The sequence below is a fragment of the Podarcis pityusensis genome (genome assembly GCF_964106645.2).
Source record: "Podarcis pityusensis genome assembly, chromosome: 14".
NCBI classification, from domain to species: Eukaryota; Metazoa; Chordata; class Lepidosauria; order Squamata; family Lacertidae; genus Podarcis; species Podarcis pityusensis.
In genome coordinates this window covers 11,647,049-11,661,781 of record NC_138039.1, presented here as the reverse complement: position 1 = coordinate 11,661,781, position 14,733 = coordinate 11,647,049, and the positions used below count along the sequence as shown (strand labels likewise).

General features: G+C 44.4%; 1 protein-coding gene and 1 long non-coding RNA gene across 6 annotated transcripts in view; one reads left to right on the top strand and one right to left on the bottom strand.

Annotated features, from left to right (window-relative positions):
* Window positions 1-14,733, bottom strand: part of TRRAP (transformation/transcription domain associated protein) — a 154,500-nt gene that overhangs the window by 51,929 nt on the left and 87,838 nt on the right. For all 4 annotated transcript variants that reach the window (XM_080980887.1, XM_080980889.1, XM_080980890.1 and 1 more), the window contains 4 exons: window positions 14,159-14,271; window positions 11,849-11,984; window positions 4,322-4,513; window positions 1,611-1,806 (listed from right to left, as the gene is read on the bottom strand). In XM_080980887.1, the coding sequence (XP_080837013.1) occupies window positions 1,611-1,806; window positions 4,322-4,513; window positions 11,849-11,984; window positions 14,159-14,271 (637 nt within the window). The remainder of the gene's footprint in view (window positions 1-1,610; window positions 1,807-4,321; window positions 4,514-11,848; window positions 11,985-14,158; window positions 14,272-14,733) is intronic.
* On the top strand, window positions 9-7,436 carry LOC308463140. Of its 2 annotated transcripts, none has more exons than XR_013979477.1 (3): window positions 9-962; window positions 2,343-2,464; window positions 5,655-7,436. It is a non-coding gene; the product is annotated as an uncharacterized lncRNA (long non-coding RNA). The 2 variants fall into 2 exon arrangements; XR_013979478.1 differs by lacking the exon at window positions 5,655-7,436 and adding an exon at window positions 4,287-4,395.

The window sequence follows — 14,733 nt, the reverse complement described above, 5'->3', positions numbered from 1 at the left end:
ACCGAGAGAGCAAAACTTTTAAAATTATGTTAAATGAACTTACACATGTTCATTTTTGATTCATTACGTTTGTATCCTTAAGGTGGGATCTTGCGGAGGGTTCGGCAAGATCAGTGGATCGCCTCAGTCCACAAAGCCATCTCTTCAATGCCTTATGGCTCATTGAGAAATCAAGCAAACTATGGCTTGGAACAGGCATGTCCAAAGTCCAGCCTAATCCAGCCTGGTCAGTTTAATCCGGCCCCTGTCTTGTGTCATTTGGTTGGCCCTCATGCATGCCCACTTTATCAAATCTGGCCCTCTTTGAAAAAAGTTTGGACACCCCTGGAAGGACATGAATGAACTCAGGTTCCTCCAAGGCTCACATGCTCCCCCTTCCCCACAGCTGGAAATTTCTGACATGGGCCTATTTAAACAAAAGCAGAAGCTTTGAAACACCTCCTCTCAGCCACATCATAGGAGGGGGTGGGACTTGTCAGCCTGGGAGGAGATTTGGCTTGTTCGTATCTCACTAAACCTATAACACAAAATGAGTTCCACAAGCCGTTGCTTTCTCCCGGCACCAGTGATCCAATCCTTCATGTCTTGGAAGTGACTCGTATCACAGCAAGAGCAGCTAATGTATTCCGTTCCTTCCGCCAGTCAGACATCTAAATGCTACTCAGAAAGTTAAGCTGGTCCCAAAACAGCAGCTATGTTACTGATCCTGGGCAACTTCTGAACACAATCCCAGGTGCTGGTTTTAAGCATGTAAAACCTCATGCTGCTTGGGAACTGGGCATCTGAAGGACCTGTCTTCCCATGCAAACTTGTCAGATTATCTTAATTATTCTAGACCCTTCTTTGGGTGCTCCTAGCCACCAGCAATTAAATACCAGGAACACCAGGAAAATGACTTTTTCAGATGTCCTGCATCAGTGGAAATGTGCCTGGCACCAAATCCATCGGCTTTCAGTCACCAGGTGACTATCGTTTTATGTACCCTGGCTTTCCTTATCTTGCTGGCCTGTGCTATGCTAGTTCCACTTGCTTTGTCTTGTTGTTTTTATTGAGTTTTGTTGTTGTCTGTATTGTACTATGCGACTTGATCTATTGGTAAGCTGCTCAGAAAATATTTTGATTAAAAAGCTGGATAAAAATACATATGAACTCACTCACCCACCTACCCAGTCTTGGCTCTGAATGCTTCAATGCCCAGATTGATGCACATTGTCAAATATACATGATTGTGCCTCATCAACAGAGTGGAAAAACATTTCATACACCTAAGCCCCAGCCTTATAAAGAGCCTGAAGTTTAAATCAACCAGCATCAACTGTTTTGGTGCCTGGAGATTTTTCTCCCCAAAGCTGCTATGAAAATGGAAATTTAAACTCACCCTCGATTTTTTGCATTTTATTTCTGTCCCAGGAACAGGTCTCAGATGCAACAGTTTTAGGAAATAGTTTTCTAAAAGGCTGGAATAATAAAATCACCTTGCCAACCAAGAATTAGATCACAATTCCTTATGTGTTTTTGAAAGCCAAAAATTCATACCTTTTATGCAAGGGGTGGAAAGGGGGAGGGTATCGTCCCCGAAATAGGATATAATGGGACTGGGGTGTTTTTACCTTGGTAATGATGTTGCCTCCACATGAAAATGCTGCTCCAGTGGGACAAGTCGTCTGACACAATTGGCAACCTGTTCCTCCAAGTTTTCACAACAGTCTTCATGTCATGCAGGCTGTTATTCCTCCCAAGATTGGCCGGCTGTAACCCTGCATTTATTTGAGCTGCTTCCTGAAGTTCAATTATTTGCTGTGCTGCCTAGGAGGATGAAGGTTGTAAAAGTTATAGCACATGTGTCATTGGTTCCTCATCAGGAAGGGGGGGGAAGGGAGGGGGACTGTCTTAACCACATGCAGCACCAACAGCTGAGTGATTTGTTTTGCCCGCTGAAGACCATTCGCACATTACAATGAAGAATGTTGAAATCAACGTCACAATATAGTTGGTTGATTTCTTTTAATGCTGTTGATCAGATTATCAAGGTTCATTATCCACCCTCTTCTAAGGAAACAAACAGGGCCATGAATAACCATTAATGCAAAACAACACACATTCCCTGGGACAGAAAAACTGCTTTAAGATCATGGCAGGGGTCTTGCTAACCCAACACCAAACAGCTGTTGTCTCCAACGGCATATAACATGCTGTTTTTGAAGTGCCACTCACTGGCCATATGGCATTATACAGACAGTGACATGTCTCTGAATTGCTTTGGAGAAGAGTAAAATGGTGGGTCTATGAAAGTTTTGTTCATAGCTAAGAAAAAGCTGATTAAATGATTTTATTTTCTCCAGGAAATAGTACTGCAAAGGCCAGGAAGCTAAACTGACCATCACAGGGACTCAGAACCGGTTTCCTGGCTTCTAGACTGAGCACTGTTCCCTCTCTACTCTGGGACAACTCAGCTTACAAATGGGTGAGAGCTTACAGATGCACTAGATGCAATAGCATGTGTAAAATAGCACAGCCTAAGATACAGGTAGCGGACATGGTGCCCTCCAGCTGCCTTAGATCAATGGTTCTGTGGTGCTAGCAAGCATCGGATACATATTTTTAAATTTTTCAGTCTGCCACTGTAAACTTTAATTTGTTTTAGGGGTTATTTTTTGGGGGGGGGTGAAATCATGCAAATCAAAGAGGACCCTTTTTAATTCTACTGGATTTAACTTACGCAGACGCCTTGGAAAAGAGGATGGAGAGGAGTGCATAAACTTTTTCTGTGTGACTGGGGAGGGGAAAGTGCCCATAGCACACTCCCAAGTTTTCAAACGTACCTATGGATCCAAAAGAGTTGGCGACCCCTGGTCACCCCACTATTCAAACAGCCCTTCCTTCAAACACATTCTGCAAATCCAATACGTACTCACCTTACACAGGACAAATGCAACGCAGCAGCACTTTGACAGCCACCAAAAAACGGCACAGAGCTAGTTAAGCTCTGGGCAGGCCTATAAACCTTACTGGAATTCAAATCCTTTGTAGAGATGTAACCATTTACAAAGCAGCTTCTTGAGAGATGAACACTTGTATTAGCTATTAATCAACTAAGATAACTGCCTCCCACCCCCCAAAAAAATCTGTCTACACGTACACACAAATCTCTGGGAACAAAATAAATTAAGGAGAGAAACACCACCAGCACCTGTAAACACATAGGCACACACACACACACACACACACACACACACAATCACCAGAATTTCAGCGCTCACAATAGCTTAACCTTCATCCTACTCCCATTCATCATGCAAATTTAATTTTCTAGCAGGTATTTAATCACTCACTATCTGATGCAGGAAAAAGTAATTACTGCTGAGTAGCTTCATTGCCATGCTGGCAACTTTGTCATTCACTGCCTATTTTAGCAATTTGACAATGAGAATGTATACGAAGGTTTTCGACACGCCACGCAATGCGCATGGAAGTGTTGAGAATGTATTTATCACTATTAATTCTTACAGCCGTGCGCGTGTGGCAAACTGAAATGGTAGCTCCTACTTACTGAAAGAGGTCGATGTAGCACTTTGCCGATTATTCATCTTAACTCTTTCAGACATGCTCTCATCTCAATATGTGGAAAGGCTGAAGTTTGTTATCAAGTCATTGAAACAAAAAGGCAGAAAATGCCACAAAAGGGATGCAAGGATGCATAGACAACCTCCAGTATTATCCCAGTCTGCATCTCTATTTGAACTATTTATATAGATAGATATTGTATTGCATTCGTGAGGTTATTTGAAATGGTTTTATGTATGGAACTGTTTCAAAACTTTGCTTCTTTTATGATTGCAATTGTTTAATAATTGTATATTTTATTGCTGCAACCCACCCTGGGGCCTTACAGTAAAGGACAGGTAACAGATCTAATAAATAGAATAACATGTCCTGCAATATTTTTTGTTCGCTGAGTGCCATGGGGGTAAAAACAGGCATGGCACATCAAGATGAGTGTGCATGTGTGTGTATACACCTTGCTCTTTGCACAGTTCCTTACAGGAAACCTAGGAACAAACTTCCGTAGAGAGCCTGCCGGTTGATTTTAAAGACCAGCTTTCTCAGAAGCACCTTTTGCGGCAACGACAAAAAAAGTTCTCTGTGCTTAGGAGAGTCCTAGATTTACTTATTAGTTTTATATACTTCATCATAAGTTCTCAGGGCAGTTTGCAGAATAAAATACAGGATAAAAACAAGCCTATGATTAAAAACAAATCAGCAAAACAATACCCCCCACCCAAAAGGAGGGTCTGACAACTCACAGCAATCTCTGGCTCACCTGAAGAAGGGGCGTGTGAACGTGTGAAACCACCTGAGGAAGTCTTCGCCATTCCCGGATAGCCAGGCCACTGGCCATTTCAACCAGACGCTCTATGTAGTTGAGCTGTTGTTCCTCGGGATGGCAGATTGCCAGGTATCCACGATACATGTTGACTTTCCATGCCATCTCTTTGGGGCAACTCAACTCCACCTTGGGGCAAAACAAGACATTACAATGCTTTTTGTAGGCGAAAACACTGCAAAAGAAAAAAAGAGCAGCTGGGTTTTCAGACACAACGCAAAACCGTGCTTTCTGCTAACCGTGGTTAAAAACTCACACCACGGTTTGCAAAATTGCTCGCCCACTTTCGTTTTCCATCTGCCCAGGATTCAAGTTCCTAAGTTCACACCTGTCTCCATGATGCTGCCCTTGTGATGCAGGGGTCCAAACTGTTGCTTGACAATAGTTTGCAAGATTCGTAACAGTTAACCACATTTAGAAAACTGTGACTGCAAACTAGTTTATCAACTTATGGTTTCATGTCCTGACTCGGTGAGCTCCAAACAAACCAAGGTCTGTTGGCAGACACACATGCATTAAAACAAAATGTGTCTTAGCTTAAAAAATTGGTGGACATTAAAATAAGGGAGGGAAACCTGTGGCCCTCCATACTACATTGCTCCCATCATGCCCAATGATTTACCATGTTGGTGGGAGCAGGTGGGAGTTTCTTATTTTATATTCTTTACTGAAAGATAAAAAGTACATAATTACAAGTGCACAGAGTAAGATAAGATGCAAAGAAGAAGAAGAAATAGCACTGATACAGAAAACAAAACCAAACAAAAACACTTGTGGACATTATAAAAAGTTGTTACTGCGGTTAACCAGACCGTAACCTAATACGGCATTTATAAAAATGAATTCCAAGTATCGTTAAATTTGCCCATGACCAGCATAATGGAGTCCAGTACATTCTAAATATTATTTTTGCTTGTATGAGTCTCAATTTGAGGTCCAGAGACACACTTGTTATAGAACTTAACACAGTTTTCCATTGTTTGGTCAAGATCAAGATCTCCAGTTCTGTGTACTGAGTTTATATAGGTGGCTCAAAATTGCCACATTAAGCAACACCAGCGCCATTTACCTCCAGTGGAAAGTGGACAGTAAGCATAAATGTAGAAGCAGCATGGAGGCAATTAGGCCTCAACATCCTTGTATTTATGAAAAACATGTTTTCTGGCTTAAAAAAAAAAAAGCCAGAGCAGCTCAATTTACAGCTTCACTTATTTTCTCTTTAGTTCATTAGTATAGGCCTCATTACTGAAAATCTCTCTTTCAATCCAAGCTCCAGCTATGGCATGTCCGCAGTTGCTGGTGGCTGTCACGTCGATTCAGCCTGCAAGCCTTCACAACGCGAAGCTGTCAGACATGATCAATTCACTTGGCTGCAATTCAAGGCTTCAATTCTACCCTGCAATCTATTCAGTATTGCACAGCTGCAGGGGGAGGGGGGACGTGGAAACAGGACCAAAATATGATGATGATCATCATTATGAAATGATTCCATAATTATTGAAGGGATTGGGCTTCCATGATCGTGGTTCTGTTAAAACTTTAAACCAACAGGGAATTGAAAGTGAATACCCAACAGCTGAGTAAAGTAGAGTTTTCAGGAGAGAGGACTGCAGCAGGTATCTATCCTCAGAGCGCCAGACCTCCTTTCTTAATAATGCAGAAAACTTTATGTTTCCTATGGCTGCACTCAAGTTGCGGACACCCCTTCAAAGATAAAAGGACTCCTTCATCCTGGAAGCAATCTTTATCAAGACATGTTTATTTCAACTCCCTATTTCACAGCTGAGTGAGATAATACATAGCCCGTTTCATTCCTATGCTAAATTCCTCGATATTATGTGTGTCTGTGTCTGTGTATATTTCCCAAATTGTCCTTCAGGGCCTTAACCAATGCTAAAAGTACAGAGTATTCTGGACCTTTACCTCAAACATAATCCACAGTTATGAAACAATATATAGAAGCACCTGGACACTGAGAGCAAAGCTTCTTGCTAATATTTCACAGGAAGCAACACGGCTTTCCTGGGCATGAGGATGCCCCCACAGAGTCATATTTTCCACTAGCATCCACCCTAGTACTGATGTCTCCAGATAATCCAAATCTCAAATTCCATGAAAATGTTGCTATTGATTTGAAAGGAACGGATTCACTCTACACAGCCCTTGAATTTGTTTATTTACTGCATTTCCATCTCGGGGTAAACTCTAGCCTTTGCCTGCTCCCACACATGTCAAGAAGCATAAACCATCAGAAATTGCAGTGTGTGGCAGGCTGGGAGGATGATGAACTATAGCGCTGAGGTCATGTGGCAACTCCAGCACCCACCACTCCAAGATACAATGCAACTACGCCATTTTGGACTCATAGCTGTCCATGGAGGCGCAGGTCAATTCTGTGTCCAGGGCAGCGATCTACCAGCTCCATCTGGTACACAGGCTGAGACCCTACCTGCTTGCGCACTGTCTCACCAGAGTGGTGCATGCTCTGGTTATCTCCCGCTTGGACTACTGCAATGTGCTCTACATGGGGCTACCTTCGAAGGTGACCTGGAAACTGCAACTAATCCAGAATGCGGAAGCTAAACTGGTGACTGGGAGTGGCTGCCGACACCGGTCCTGAAAGACCTACATTGGCTTCCAGTACATTTCTGAGCACAATTCAAAGTGTTAGTGCTGACCTTTAAAGCCCTAAATAGCCTCCGCCCAGTATACCTGAAGGAGCATCTCCACCCCCATCGTTCAGCCCAGACATTTAAGTCCAGTGCCGAGGGCCTTCTGGCAGTTTCCTCACTGTGAGAAGTGAGGTTACAAGGAACCAGTAAGAGGGCCTTCTTGGTAGTGGCGCCTGCCCTGTAGAACGTCCTCCTATCAGATATCAAGGAAATAAACAATTATCTGATTTTTAGAAGATATCTGAAAGCAGCCCTGTTTAGGGAAGTTTTTAATGTTTGATCTTTTATTGTGTTTTTATTGTTCCGTTGGGAGCTGCCCAGAGTGGCTGGGGAAACCCAGCCAGATGGGCGGGGTATAAATAAAAAAAATATGATGGTGATGATGATGATGATGATGATGATGGTGATGTAGTTGGGAAGCTCAAAGGGTACAATGCTGCAGAATACAGCTGGTCTACGGTTCACATTCAGGTTAGATTTTGACTGGTCTCTCGCTACATTTGAAAGCTCCCGTCTAGGAGTGCTCATACACAGCTCATCTCTTTCCTCATGCTGTAACCACTAACCTTCCTAGTTACACACCCCCCGTAGCTTTGCATTAAAACCCAGCAAAGAACTGAAAGCTTATGCAAACACAAAAGGGTGGGGGAGAGTACAGCTGAGTTCAGCACACCAGATTAAGACAGAACACAGAATTCTGAGCAAGGAGCTGTCGTTTGACTTAAATATGAACTTCACTGGGATTCATGCTGGGATTCTTGGGAAAGCTTCAATCAGAGACAAGCTACTATGTGGATGATGCTGATACTTGAGTAAGCTTTACTGAGACTTTTTTTTTATTTCTTTAAAGAAATAAATCGCATCAAGGTAGAAAAGTTCTTAAATATCCCCCCACATGCCTGAATTATGGATTAACCAGTGAGACAAGAAGGAGCTATATACTGAAACCAGTCCTCCCTTCTTCGCAGCCACTTAGCTTTATAAATGTTTAATACAGCATGAATTTCACTCAACCTGAACACACACTCAAGATATTTTAGACATGAAAAACAGAGCACCCTGAAGCAATCTACTAGATTTTGAATGCTCTACAGCAACCCCGGTTTTATGAAGGACTAACTCATCAGGTACACACACACACACGTATGTGGTTCTAGCTCATATATTCTCAAGTGGTTCCTATGAAAGGACAAGGATGATCAGAATACAAATCCACATTGCTCAGTAGAGATGGCAAAGGAGACGGGATGCGCACCGACCCCTCTCACTCTCCAGGCTTCAGGAAGCTATCAGCAAGCCTGGGGAGCCCGCAGGACTCCCTAGGCTGCAGATAGCAGCCTGCTGCCCAGCGCGCAGGGCTCCCTGAAACACAGCGCCCTGCGCGCCGGGCAGACATCCGCAGCCTGGGGAGCCCTGCGGGAGTTCCCGCGGGGCTCCCCACGCTGCGGATAGCAGCCTGCCGCCTGCCGCGCGGGATGCCCTGAAGCAGAGTGCCCCGTGCGCCGGGCAGACATCGGCCAGCCCCACAAGCTCGGGGGACAGCGGGGAGGCGCAGCGCCGCCATCCCGCTGTTCCCTGATCTGGTTTTTGGGGGGAAATAAAGGGATTTTTTCCCCCCTTTATTTCCCCCCCCCAAAAATTAGGTGTGTCCTATGGGACGGAGCGTCTTATGGGACAAAAAATACGGTAACTACATGGTGTGTCATAAAGGGCAAAGCTCACCTATTTGAAAACTGTTGTTTTTCAGCTACTACATTAGAACAACTACATCCTCCCAACTCTCTTTACTCCAATAGAGGAGACAAAATTGCAGCTCAAAATACATTTAGGCATTTAACCTATTCTGCACCTTGACTTATTAAGAAGAAATCCCAAGGCTGCGATGTAATTCAGGTGTAAAATCAAGTCATGCTCTGCTCTGATGCCTAAACTAAGGCAATCTGATGAACCATGGTTTAGCATCTAGGGACTTTCAGGGAAGGAAGAGGCAGAGGGAAATCATACAAACTATAATTTGCCTGTGCATCAGGAACATAAACCATGCTTTGGAGTCTGAAGTATGATTAGCAAGAACCATGGATTACGTATTATGTCTGTATCAGCCTGTTCATCATCACAGTTTGCCTGATTTGGACATCCCAACAAACTATATTTATTGCAAAACAGAAAATGAGGAAGGTAGCACACAAGCTCAAGGCACAATGCCAATGAACAAGAAGGGGTTTAACCATAACATTTGAATTGGGGCCAGTGAAACACATGCTCAACTAAGAGTCAAGCACAGTATTGGAACCATTCTTCCTAACTGCAGTTTTTCTCACATGTCTTCTGTTGCATCCATAGTATGTTTATTTTTACCCCTCTGAATTAAAATGAAAAATAAACTCATTAACAGAAAAAGTGTTAAGGCGTGATTTTAAACTAAGAAAAACAAGTGCATCACCTGTACTATTTTAGCATGCCCGGCTGCAATATTAATTGCTGGAGGCCCAGGCTGCAATTATTTTGACTAAGAACTTTGAACGATGAGCAGTCTGAGCCATTCCACTTCTGCCATTTGCTAACTAAAGCCTCAAAACATGTTTTATTGATTTCTTGTCCTTTCGGTTGCTGAGCTATGCCGTGCAAGTTCTGCAAGGCAGTGCCATTAAGGACTAACGCAGGGCATCTTGCCTTTGAATAAAGCAGTGGATGATCTATCGCTAACGCATTTTTTATTTGAAATTATGCCACCCAAACTGAAATACATCTCAATTAGCCATCAGGAGTGTTTTATGCCTTTGTTCCCAATGCTGGCTTTAAGAAAGTAAACAGAGAGACTCAGAAGGAGGAAGAAGTACATCAGACCATGATGCACTTAGCTTATTGCACAAATTCTGGAGCCAAAATGAAACAAATGAAAGCTCAGAACTATTGAAAGAACCATGCCCTGTCATGAAAGAGACAATGACTCTGCTCTCTTCTCAGTATTACGTACATGTGGATATTTTGGCAGCTATTCCTATAGGACACTGGCTGACAAATCACATGCTCCTTCCCACCATTGTCACCTTCCTGAAACATGCATTTCTCCATTGTGCCTAAGTTATCAGGCGCATCAGCAGTGACTTTAGAGCTAACCAGAGTACCAACTGAACTAGCACCAGCCCAAGACATTTTGCTACCTGAGGCCAAGGGCAATAGTGATGTACAGAAGCCTCAACCGGACCTGTAACCTGGTATCTGAAATCACAATGTGAGACTATTTCAGATTATTGCTTAAGCAGGAACCCTGGTTAAATCAGTTAATATAAATGCTAACGTAGCTACTTAGTAAGGGAACTGGTGATCCTGAAGGGGGTGGGGAAGTGATCTCAAAGCCCACTCTAAACTGCTCAACCACAGGTAAATGATAAAAAAAAACAATTTTACATCAGAACAAGCTCATAACCTGTAGTTTTCTATTTAGGTTTGACATCAGAGATGGGGAACCCGTGGTCAACTCCCATTATCCCTGGTGATGTTGGCTGAGGCTAAGGGAGCTGCAGTCCAACACCATCTTGAAGGCCACAGGTTCACCATCCCTGTTTTCACAGAGAACAAAGAGGAGCACAATCATCCAAGGAAGGGAAGAAATAGTCCTCACTGGTTTCCTGTGAGTGAGAGAATAAACAGAGAAGAGAATGGATTTGCTGGAGGTCACCTGGTGTGAGGTGGCTCAAACATGAAGTAAGGCAAAGAGACATCCCAAACTAAATAGGCTGCCCATAACTCTTAGCACAGACATCACCTTGCCAACAAAGGTCCATATACTTAAAGCCATGGTTTTCCCAGCAGTGATGTATGGAAGTGAGAGCTGGACCATAAAGAAGGCTGATCGTCGAAGGATTGATGCTTTTGAATTATGCTGCTGGAGGAGACTCTTGAGAGTCCCATGGACTGCAAGAAGATCAAACCGATCCATTCTGAAGGAAATCAGCCCTGGGTGCTCACTGGAAGGACAGATCCTGAAGATGAGGCTCCAATACTTTGGCCACCTCATGAGAAGAGAAGACTCCCTGGAAAAGACCCTGATGTTGGGAAAGATGGAGGGCAGAAGGAGAAGGGGACTACAGAGGATGAGATGGTTGGACAGTGTTCTCGAAGCTACCAGCATGAGTTTGACGAAACGGTGGGAGGCAGTGGAAGACAGAAGTGCCGGACGTGCTCTGGTCCATGGGGTCATGAAGAGTCGGACACGACTAAACAACAACAACAAAAACTCTTAGCAGTATTCACTTTTAGCTCCAGTGTACTTGGAATGGAGCTGGGAGGTAGCACCTTCCTATAAACAAGATTGCGAAGGCAGGAGTGCATCTAGTTCCTCCTTAGGTATTTGTCTTCACTGCAGCCAGGGAAAGTAGCCTGACTCTCTTCATCTTGTCCTACTGACAGATGTTTCTTGAGAACCAGGGGACTGCAGTGTGCATACCTGCGCACTTCACTTGCCTCCCTTTTCCTCTCGTCTGCTAAAAAAGCTCCCCAGACACAGGGCAAGAATGATTGGAAGCAGAAGCCAGTTGTCCGTGTTACATTTGCAGATGCTCAATCAGCATCTTCTTCCCTTGAAGAAATAATTAGGACAAAAATCTGGGAAACCTGCACGCAGAGCACGAGCTTCGCTGGCTGCTCACTCCATCACAAGGAAGCGCATCACCACCCCATAGGGTGCAGCTTCCATTGATACGAGCTGCAGGCCCACCTTCCTACAGTTGCACTTTGTACAATCATGGATTAAACCGGATCCTACAGGACAAAGGGGAAGGACACCCACCTGCACCAGTGCCTCCTTCATGGCGGTCCAGTTGGAGATGCGCCACGCACATTCCAGGACTAGGTAGGGGTTTATATGACCCTTCGATTGGCCGTACTCTGTCAGAGCTTCCCACTGGTTCAACTCTTTGGAGCACCTTGAAAAAGGAAACGCAAGGTTGATCTCACTGGTTAAGAGTACCTTTGCCCATTTCAAATAGTTAATAGAGGGAGTTTATTTTACGAACATATTTGTGACATTTAAATGCTGCCCAACCAAACTCCCCTGGGCGGCTTACAATTAATATGTAAAACACAACCGAAATGCAAAGTCAAGCATACAACTGTTACAAAGGAAGAAGGTAAAGGTAAAGGGATCCCTGACCATTAGGTCCAGTCGTGACCAACTCTGGGGTTGCTGCACTCATCTCGCTTTATTGGCCGAGGGAGCCGGCGTACAGCTTCCGAGTCATGTGGCCAGCATGACTAAGCCACTTCTGGCAAACCAGAGCAGTGCACGGAAACGCTGTTTACCTTCCCGCCAGAGTGGTACCTATTTATCTACTTGCACTTTGACGTGCTTTTGAACTGCTAGGTTGGCAGGAGCAGGGACCGAGCAACGGGAGCTCACCCTGTTGCGGGGATTCGAACCGCTGACCTTCTGATTGGCAAGTCCTAGGCTCTGTGGTTTAACCCACAGCGCCACCCGCGACAAAGGAAGAACACCCCCCCCCCCAAATTTATAAATAGTAGGCCTATGCATCAGCTCTGTGAGCACCTCAAACAATGAGGCAAATCAGGGTGATCTGAAGCAGATTCTCACATTCCTGAGTCAGACGGTGCCATTAGCAAGACTTGTTTAAGTGGATCAGGGAGTCTCCAACCTCCTGAATAGCACTGGTGCCTTAGTTTCTTCAAAAAGGCAAATGCAACCCCAAAATTAAATCCAAGCTGACTGGAAATGCCCGGCGCTTGGTAGATAGTGCTGGGGAGGAGACAGTGGTTGTGGTGCACACTGCCTGCCACCAGTTACATGGGGAAATGTAGTAATGAGGTCCTGGAAGCAAAATTCAGGCTTCTGAAAGCCATGCTTTCCAAGGGAGCTTTCTCTGCATCACTACTGGTTCCACGTGCTAGGCCAGCTAGTCTCAACACATGGATGTGATGGTGTTGTTGGTCCAAATTACTCAAGCTTTTTAAAAAGCTAGTACAGTGGTACCTTTAGTTACAAACTTAATTCGTTCCGGAGGTCCGTTCTTAACCTGAAACTATTCTTAACTAAAGGCGTCCTTTCACTAATGGGGCCTCTTGCTGCCGCTGTGCCGCCGGCACACAATTTTCGTTCTCATCCTGGGGCAAAGTTCTCAACTCGAGGTAACTCTTCCAGGTTAGCGGAGTTTGTAACCTGAAGCGTTTGTAGCCTGAGGTGTTTGTAACTCGAGGTACCACTGTACCATATTTTTCAGTGTATAAGATGCCCCCATGTATAAGACGCCCCCTATTTTGGGGGACTAAATTTAAAGAAAATGAGGGGAAATGTCCCAAAGTTTCTGAGCTTTTTAAAGGGGGAATTGCACACGTGTCATCACCCCAGCAAGACCGTTGTTGGGGGCTGGCAAAGTGGGCAGCCACTCCCCCCATGCCACTGTTGGCAGGAAGCTCCCTAGAGCGCAGGCTGCCAACCAGCTGGCTGGCGGCTTCCCCTCCACGCTGCTGCGGGAAACACTCCCTAGAGCACACGCCTCCCACAGCAGCCTGGGGGGGGGGAGTTGTGCACCCGCCAAGCAGCTGGCAGGCACGCACAGCTCCCCCTCCACCACCACTATCTGTGTTTAGGACGACCCTGTTTTTTGACATGATTTTTGAGTCAAAAAACCTTGCCTAATACACGGAAAAATACGGTACTTGTACCCAGATGTTCCTGGCTGAACCATACTTGCACATCTGAGCACACACAACCCAGGCAGGTTTTCCTGGTTTTGGGCCGAATTTTTAAGCTTCCAAATTGTTTTTTAGTTTTTATTGCCAAAACATTTGCTAAAATGCATGGTTAAAAAGAGGTTTTAACTATGGTAAATTAAAGGTTGTTTTTTTTTTTTAAAGCAAGGTGTTTTTTTCCTGTATAGCAGTTTTGATCTGGAATAAGTATGATGAGATTTGTTCAACCAATAGCAAACGGTGCCACTGATGGGCTTGAGGCATCAGTTAAACAACAGGAGATTCAACTAAATTTGCCCATTACTCAATATCTTCTGAATTTTATGTTCAGCCTCACATCAAATCTTTTAAGATACATCAAAACTGAGCAGTGGAACAAATTCAATTAACATACCGAATCCAGTGGTCCTCCCAGAGCTGATACTCTGGGAAAATGGCAGGGGAAGCATTGCTTCTTTCATGTTCTTTCTTCGCTTTCTCCATTGCTTTCTCATAGGTTTCCTGTGCCTAGAAGAAATTGACGAAGCTTATTTTCTCACGGGATCCTACAGGAGGCGGCACACTCACAAACAGATGCTGCATCACAATTTCCTGATCTGAAAAGCCAGAATTAAGGCTGTGCAACAGACTGTAGTCAATAAGATCCACAGTTGCAATCAGTAAAGCTTCTCTTTCCTCAAGCAGAGGACTGGTGCCACTGATGTGCATGTATGGCCCTCGCTCCTGGATATGGTGGGGGGGAAATGTGCATATCACCCATCTGCATTAATTGCAAATACCTTCACTGTACTACTGTTTTAGATGCCTGTTGAAAACCCCTCTATTTCATCAGGCTATCCAAGCACGTGATTTGGTGACACCTCTTTCTGAATTTGTTTTAATTGCGCTCCCCACCCCCGGCGCTTAAAATATATTTGCATTTTATTTTTAACGGCATTAGGTAAAGGTAAAGGGACGCCAGACCGTTAG